General features: G+C 40.1%; 1 protein-coding gene across 1 annotated transcript in view; it reads left to right on the forward strand.

Moving 5' to 3' along the window:
• LOC111652277 (alpha-tectorin-like) overlaps window positions 1-2649 on the forward strand; it is an 11902-nt gene extending 9253 nt beyond the window's left edge. Inside the window, 8 exon segments of the mRNA XM_087172969.1 lie at window positions 78-355; window positions 502-621; window positions 776-960; window positions 1053-1213; window positions 1352-1603; window positions 1725-1884; window positions 2031-2133; window positions 2231-2649. Of these exon segments, the coding sequence (XP_087029095.1) occupies window positions 78-355; window positions 502-621; window positions 776-960; window positions 1053-1213; window positions 1352-1603; window positions 1725-1884; window positions 2031-2133; window positions 2231-2334 (1363 nt within the window). The 3' untranslated portion in view covers window positions 2335-2649.
• Window positions 2650-8480: the final 5831 nt, after the last annotated feature.

Here is an 8480-nt window from a genome sequence, read left to right on the forward strand (position 1 = left end):
CCCCATGACAACAATACTCATATTACAGAAAGTCAGACAAAGTTGCCCCAATGTTAAACCTATAATGTCTTTTCCAGATGTGGATCCACAGATGAAGACAATGGTGGTGGATTGACCGACTGTACCTACAGGGAAGAATACTCTGCGCTCTGCAGTGTTATCACCAACACCAGTGGCCCATTCAGTGCCTGTCACCTGCACTCTGACCCACAGCCATTTTTCAGTTCCTGTGTCTATGATCTCTGCCTCTACACTCCAGCCAATGGCATGCTCTGTTCTGCAATCTCAGCCTATGAGAGAACCTGCTCAGTTTTGGGGTTAAACATCTCTGAGTGGCGCTCTGCTTTACAGTGTGGTATGTGTGCAAGGTGCTAAAATAATGAATGAGAAAATAAACCAATAGCTTAACAGAGCTAGCCACTTTTGGAAAAAAGATATTTCCTGTTTCTTGTTTCATCGCAAGTCACTTCCTGTCTCAACCTTTCCCCACTATGTCTATAGCTGAGTCTGACCCCTGTGAAGAGTTGAACTGCACAGAGAGTGAGTGGTGTGGTGAGAAGGACGGTGTGTATGGCTGCTTCTGTGATGAACACCACCATCGGCCCCACAATGAGAGCTACGGTGAGGGCAGCTCCTCTTAAAACAATGATTTGTTATTTAGATCTTTGAAGTGATGATGCTTATAAAGAAATATTGATTAGTGCATCTTTAAATAATGAGATTAACTATACAAAAACTGCAGAAACAAATTTGAATTTCTATCACTCTTCCATAGACTCGTCCATCACTTGTGTCAGTAGTTCAGGCACCATGTCTCTGTCACGCTGCCAGCTGTTTGAAGCTGGCTTCCACTCTAGCGCCCTCCATCTCAAAGACGACTCCTGTAAAAGTACTCTCCAGGACGGACGACTGTTGTTCCACTTTAACAATGACGAGCAGCTGTGTGGGACAGTTCTCAGGGTACAGTCCATTACACTATAATGTTATCAGTTCAGATGGAGCAAGATTTCGTATCATGCAAAGATAATCAAACTTGTCTTTTACATTTTAAGAGCAATGGAACCCATTTCATCTATGAGAACATGATCCAGGGCGATGTGGACCCTCATGACGGTCTAATCAGCCGCCAAAGGAACATCCATCTGCGTTTCTGCTGTGAATACCCTCTGTCTCAGGCCCTGTCTATGTCTGTGGGCATCAATCCTTTAGAGAGGTGACAAAACCATCTCCTCTACATGTTTTATTTGACCAAATACATCACTTAGGTGTTGCTAACTAAATCTAAATTCCCACATCCCTTTTCAAATTGAACTTGAAGTCATGAAGTCATATTATCTGTTTTTTTTCACAGCATTGTGAGGAAGAAGCTTCCAAATGGCCGTGGACAGTATCACATGAGAATGATCCCCTACCAGGACGCTGGCTTCAGCTCTCCCCTGACCGGTGACAGCAACATAGAAATGGAAATAGACCAGAGGTTGTATGTGGAGGTGCGGACAGAGGGAATTGATGAACGGCAGATCTCCACCATTCTTGAGTCTTGTTGGGCCACGCCAATCAACAATGCGAACTACCCTGTCCGCTGGGATCTCATCAGTGCAGAGTAAAGGAGCTACTGCAACTTCACTTTATCTTCACATTGATTTCTTTCTCTTCATTGCCAAAGTATGAAACAATTTAAAGTGCATAAGACTCTAACTTCTACCACCCTCCTTTCCTTCCAGGTGTCCTAATCCAGCAGATGAAACAGTAGAGGTGGTTCAGAATGGCATCTCCGCTGCGGCCAGATTCTCCTTCAGGATGTTCACCTTTACCAACTTTTCATCCATCTACCTGCACTGCCAGGTCCACCTGTGTCTTCTGTCAAACAACAACTGCACAGCTGTACGTACCACCGTGTGTGTGTGTGTGTGTGTGTGTGTGTGTGTGTGTGTGTGCGTGTGTGTGTGTGTCCTTCTAAGTTTGTAGATACATTATATAGATTATCAACAGATGCATCAGCAGAAGCCTCTAATGTTGTTTTCCTGCAGCATTGCCACCCGGGTTACCACAGGCGAGTTGGGAGGGCTGTATCCTACCATGACACTGCCTCCATCTCACTAGGACCACTACACCTGATCCCAGTGAGTGGTGGTAAGCCCTTCTTATTATTTTATAACTTTTGTCTCCTTGTATTTGATATACAGCTTAATCAGTGCATGTGTTTTAAACTTTGGTTCTTCTCTTGCAGGCAAAATGATGGAACGAAGCAGTGCTCCAGGCCAGATGACCTCACTGGTGACCCTGCTGGTCAGTCTGCTATTCAGTTTGCTGACTGCCAAAACTCTGGTCTAAGGAAAACAGAGATGATCCATATTTTGAAATGACTCAACATATTACGTATGCTTTTAGATTGTATTTCTGTGTCCGAGGCCTTGTCCCTGTGATTTTGTATGTGTAGTATTTAATTTTGCTTTGCAACAGTAGGGGGCACCAGTGTCCTCCATGCTAAAGTTCAAACCTCTTTTCCTTTACCATATTCACTGTGTCTGATATTTATAGATTGAATGTTTAGTTTCTTTGTGGTGATTCTTATTAAATCTCAGCCATATGATAAATAATCATGTATAATGAACTATTATAATTATAAATAAAGTATTTTCACATTAAGGATTATGCATTTAATTTGTTGCCATGGGAAGTTTTGTGTTAAACCCGAGTCCAGCCAACTGCACAGTTGTAGTGTGTATTCGCAGTAAGATTGGAAGAATCAAGTTGTTTACTGCAGCTGCTGTAATTTACACTTCTTACACAGCTGAAATCTTGTAGTTTGTTTCCCTGCAGCATTGCTGCTCCGGTTATCACATAAGAGCAGTGAGAGATATTTCTCACCATGACACTGCAGCCATCTCACTAAGAACACTAGTCCTGAAACCAGGTAACTCTTATTAACCTCTGTATTCTTGTTATTGTTTTACTCTACATTTTAATTAATTATAAAGTTATTAACTTTACCTAACACACGATTTAAATACATTCAGGAATAGTAATGGTTCCTGAAAAAGTTGTAATATTTTGAAATGTATCCCATACATTTCTCCTGATTCGTGCTCCTCTCTAAGAGGTTTTTTTTAAGTTATGGTATTTTTTCCTTCGAACACTGGAGGGCAGCATAAGATCAAACACACATTACACACATTAAGCACACAGCTCACCTTTTTCTATTCAGTATGATATTTATTAGTTGTATCATCAGTGCTTTTACAATCATTAAAGCAATATTTCATTAATGAAAATCATTAGTAATAAACATGTGCAATGTTGATTACCTGAGGACTCCAAAGCTGATTTACATTATTGTCTTTTTGCCGCTTTTTCTTTTGTTGCTTTTTTTTGTTTTTTATAGAAATACTTAAATTTTGATCTTCTATCTTGAAATTGCATAGAAGCATTTAAAAAACTTAATACAAACTCTATTATGCTAACACAACATGTTCTTGTACAGGGCACATAAATGTAACAATAACCACAATCCAAACCATTAATACAAGATGGTTCTCATTTGACATGAAAGAAGCTGTCAGTGATACAAGAGGTCAGGTTTCTCTCTTTTGTCTGACAGAGGCGATGTCTCCCTAGTCTTCTCTTTGGTGGTGAAATTCATCATTGTCATTCAGTATGTCCTCAACAGTATGGGATAAGACCAACAGTAGACATAACAACACTTACCACACACCCACAACATGTAATTTGTCATTGGTGTAATGGTACAGTACAAAGACTTCAAAGAAGTGCAGTAAGTCCAATACCACATGGGCCAGTACAAAAACTCTCCACTCCACTACTGATGTATTCAGGTAAATTAAGTGGAGATTACATTACAGATCATATTTCGCATCTTTTGGCTTAATATGAAAAAAATAAGGAGCATTATCTTGTTAACAACTGTTCATGGTGTTATGTACTACACCTATACCCAGGATGGGTTCATGATAGGCACTAAAGGACCAACACCCTCTTTATCTCGGAGACGGCGTCTGATTGATCGCTCTTTGTTTCTAAAGTAATAGCTTACCTCCTCTGATAATATACCACTGGGAGGTTAATCCTGTGGCTAAATGCAGGCTTCAGAGCGAGGACAAGGTGTGAACATGAATGAGAGAGAAACAGACTCACTCACAAGAAATAACAAAATAACATAACTTGATATCTACAAGTCACTAATTAGCAGACATCCTTTGTTGAGAGAAAACCTCACTACAAATCTAATGTAATGCCCTGGATGTGCCTCAGCTCCACACAGGATGACAAGGCAGTTTTAGTATGAAGTTTAAAAACTTTAAAAAAAGAAAGAATAAAATTTGCTTTAAAGGAAAAGGGGATCAGTTTAACGTAGTAACCCTTCATAAAAATGTTTTTAAAAAGTGTACATACAGTTTGGAAAATAACTTGAGAAGATATTAATGATGGCATCAAACCAAAATCAGGTGTTCAAGTGAGACGGTCACTAAAGTCAAGATGTGCAATTGCTGTGATCTATCAATTATCTTCTAATCTTCTTCTATATTCTAACAATTAGAGAGGCATTTCACTCAAAACCAAAAATGTGAACCTCATGGCGGTGCTACAGGAAACATTAGGGCATCACCAAAGTCTCTAGAAAATTTAGTGCCAATCCACCAAATAAATGCTGAGATATATTTCACTGGATAAATTTAACCTGAAGGTGGTGCTAGATGAAAAGTCAAGAGAAAGCCACCAAAGTCATTAGGCTTCATCCTCTGGGAACCATAAATGTCTGCACAATGTTTCATCTATCCAATAGTTGTTGAGATATTTCAGTTTACACCTACGTGGTGGACCGACCGATCGACCGTCAGACTGACATTAGTGTCATTTCCATTGCAGTTTAGAACAAAATAGAAGCGATTTTTAAGAAAAGTCAATAAAACATAAAAGCAAATTGTATGTGTTTCCATTGAGTTAAGCTGTGTTTTTCTCCTCCCACTATATCATTCCAACTAAACATGGCGACAGATTTCAAACATTGGGGGCGATGATTTTGCTTAGATTTAGCACAATAGCTGTTGTAGTATTTAATCGAAGGCGACGAGGGCCTTGTCGGATAGTCTGAAAAATCACCTCCTGTGACCATTTTGGTTTTTTTTGTTTTTTTTGCAACATTTGAGAGTTTCTTTTTCTAAATTCACGTTTCAATTACCTGTTTTTAGTTTGCTATTTCAAATTGCTCATTTAGCTGGTTAATGGAAGTGCAGCTATTGTCATATAGCTACACGCCAAGCATGGACAAAAATGCTAAAGAGACGGGCTAACAGTGGCTAACCCTGATTAGTATTTGGGAAATCTTTACCCTCAAGTTCAAAAGTATAACGTATCCTGCTGAAATGGATGTGGCTTTTGAATCCATCCCTAATCTCTCTCTTTTTACTCAGTTCTTTTCTTCCACTCATCTGCTCTGTATCTAATCGAATTAAGTAAATGCAGTTCCCGAAGCTTCACAGATTTTGTCTCACCTTTCTGAACCCACCCACATATGTCAGATCTAACAACATCCATATGTGGCGAGTCATACCTTATCTTTCATTCATAAACTGCTGCCATACAATCAATTTATCCCTCTCAACTTGATGTAGCGAGCTGCTGAGTGAACTGCCTTAAACGATGGCTTAAAGAAACGAACAAAGTGGCACATGTATTTAAGTAAAGGCTCCTCTCAGAGTTTTCTTTTGTTTTGCTTTAAATCTCTTTATCTGCATCATCCTTGCCAGGATCCGTTTTCCTGGCAAGGATTCTCTACCAAGCAGTTTCTAAGTTTGAGCTATCAAACCATCTTGAATACTCATCGCAGTGCCACAACAGGGGAGTTTGTAGCCTCAGGAAGGAAGTAAGGAAGGGGGACAGAATGAAGGGAGAGAAGGCGAAGGTGGTGGATGGGGAAAAGAGGGAAATATGAGTGACAGCTTGTTGACTTTTACAAGATGTTGAGGGCTTAGTTGGCTAAATTGGATTCTCTCATAAAGTCCCCAGTGTGGTGTGCTGGAGGGGTCAGGAATGGTCCTGTCTGACGTTTGACCTCTCCGCATGCTGCCCCTCATGTCAGCAGCACTGACCACTACACACTGCAGCTCACAGCATAATTACATCTGAATCGTTACATCTTAGTCCATTTGCGCAAGACTCCAGCCTCTGGGATTCTTCATGAAGAGAATATTGATATAAAACAAGTTTTAATGAATAGAAGTTTCACTTTGTGGTTAGGAAAACGGCCATATTATCCACAGATATTCAACAAATCCTATTTCCCACTAAGAATTCCCCCAACATCCCGACTATACATTTGAGTGTATTTGCTGCAAAGACATGATGACGTTATGAGGATGATGGATTATTTTGTTTCATTTCAGGAAAATTCCCTCGTTGTTGTTTGACTTTCCCTGTGTGTTCCTCTGCCACTTTAAGAGAGCAGGAGACAGGTACACATACACTAATAATGTGAATGTGAATTCCTGTGGGCACACCTGTTGTTTCTAGCCTTTGTGAACAGACATTCATGGGAAAATATTTTGTAGTAGCTTTTTCTTGTTGTTCACAAGGCCTTTTGTTTTGATAGGACCGTTCTTGATAAAGACAAATCGGGCCATCTACAGTTTCTGTCAAGAGTAATTAGATTTCCCTGGTGAATTCTATACTCCTGAGAAGGCCGGACAGTCAGGGGACTGTAGCTGCAACCCTAGAAGTCATGAAATTGACTCAGCAAACCATGTGTGAACAATCAGCACTTCGTAAAGTCAAATATATATTATGTACCATGACTTGAGCCATGCTGGGTTCTTCTCTTAGATTTTCTGTGACACCTTTACTGTCCTGAAAATTACGTCTCACAAGGATGAAATTCATGTTTTTTAAACACTATGTTGTGTGTTTCTGCATCGTTACACTAATGTTTTCCATTCAAAGTGAAATACAGTAAAAAACAAAATGTAACCATTGTGTGTGAGCCCCTCATAGTTAGATATAATAACTATTACGTTATATGTGGTCATTCTTATACTGTACATTAATTAATTCCATAAAAAAATCCATTACAATAAAACTGTGATGATTATGAATTATGTGGTCTGTGACATGCTGTTTCCATCAGCCATCCATTTGAAATATTAGATAAGAGGTTTACCAGAGGGCTTCCTCTCGCCATCTGGTTCTGCTGTCAACCCATGACTGCTTCCTTTAGCCCTCAGATCTACAGTACATCTTTTTGACTCGCCAAAGATTTGTAACATCCTAAAAAAGCATCTGGGCATTTTGATTTTTGTGTCTTTCCCCTTCAAATATATTCTTACCAAACCAGTAAGTGATATTAAATAAAATCTGTGTCATTCAAGAACGCCCCACCCGAACCTCTCACATGTCGCACTTTATCTCTTTCATGCTTCATGCTACTCCGGCTTTTACATCCTGATCACATTTAAAATTCAGGCCTCGGTTGTTCATCAGCTCAGGCTGCTGGAATTGTATGTTCACAAAGTGCTGTTTTTACTTCTTTGGGTTTCCCCAGAAAAGAATTATTCACCATTGTTGGTATCACTTACTTTGTTGTCCAAAAGCCTATAAATTCTTATTATTATGCATAAATATGAATAAACACAAATATATGTGTAGTGAGAAAAAATAACATCTCATTTCAAGTTTTCAAGTCATTTAGTATTTTCAATTTACTTACAATGCTTTTAGCTAATTTGCCTACATACTCTAATTACATTTATGGAATTAGAAGGGCAGAGGTTGATGGAGTGAGTGATGGACTGGGCGAAGCATAATGACAACCCTCCTGCTTTCTTTTTCCACTGTGTCACCATATTCACTTTCCTCCACCCCACCCCACATCACCATCACCACCACCACCACCGCCACCACCACTTCACTCCCTCCAACGGTGACCATGGGCTGTTTATCGACTGGCTTCTTCTTCCTGTTTGTGGTACTAAGAGGATGAAATTAGATCTGCATCGGCGAGGATTTGAGATAAATTGGGCAGCGGATCGGTCCTAACTTGATTTTCTCTTGGTTTCTGAAGGGGTAAGAGGCGGATAGTTCTTCATGATGCAGCATAGAGGAACAACACCAGATTGACGCGGACAAGGATGGGGTGACTCTGGGTCTGTTGAGTGCTGCATTAATGAGTTTTTCGAATAATAAGATACATATTGGGATGAGCCACCACAGCTGTTATGTAGGTAAAAATTCAGATTGCATTTGACATTGTTGATGGTCATACATGTTGTCCTAACAACACTGTGAAAAGGACATTTCTACCATTGCCAGGGTTAGAGATTGTCTACCTTTTGTCCATGCTACTGTATGCAAGGCCTCTTCAATGGCTGCATGCTATCCTCCACTGTAGCCCCCCTGCGTTGGCCCAAATGGCAGTGGTACACAGGGGTAATCGGCCGCTCCCATTACAACTCCCCGGGGAGGGGGGG

Source organism: Seriola lalandi, unplaced genomic scaffold (genome assembly GCF_002814215.2).
Source record: "Seriola lalandi dorsalis isolate HSWRI2012SDOR001 ecotype SW California unplaced genomic scaffold, Sedor1 jcf7180002053933, whole genome shotgun sequence".
NCBI classification, from domain to species: Eukaryota; Metazoa; Chordata; class Actinopteri; order Carangiformes; family Carangidae; genus Seriola; species Seriola lalandi.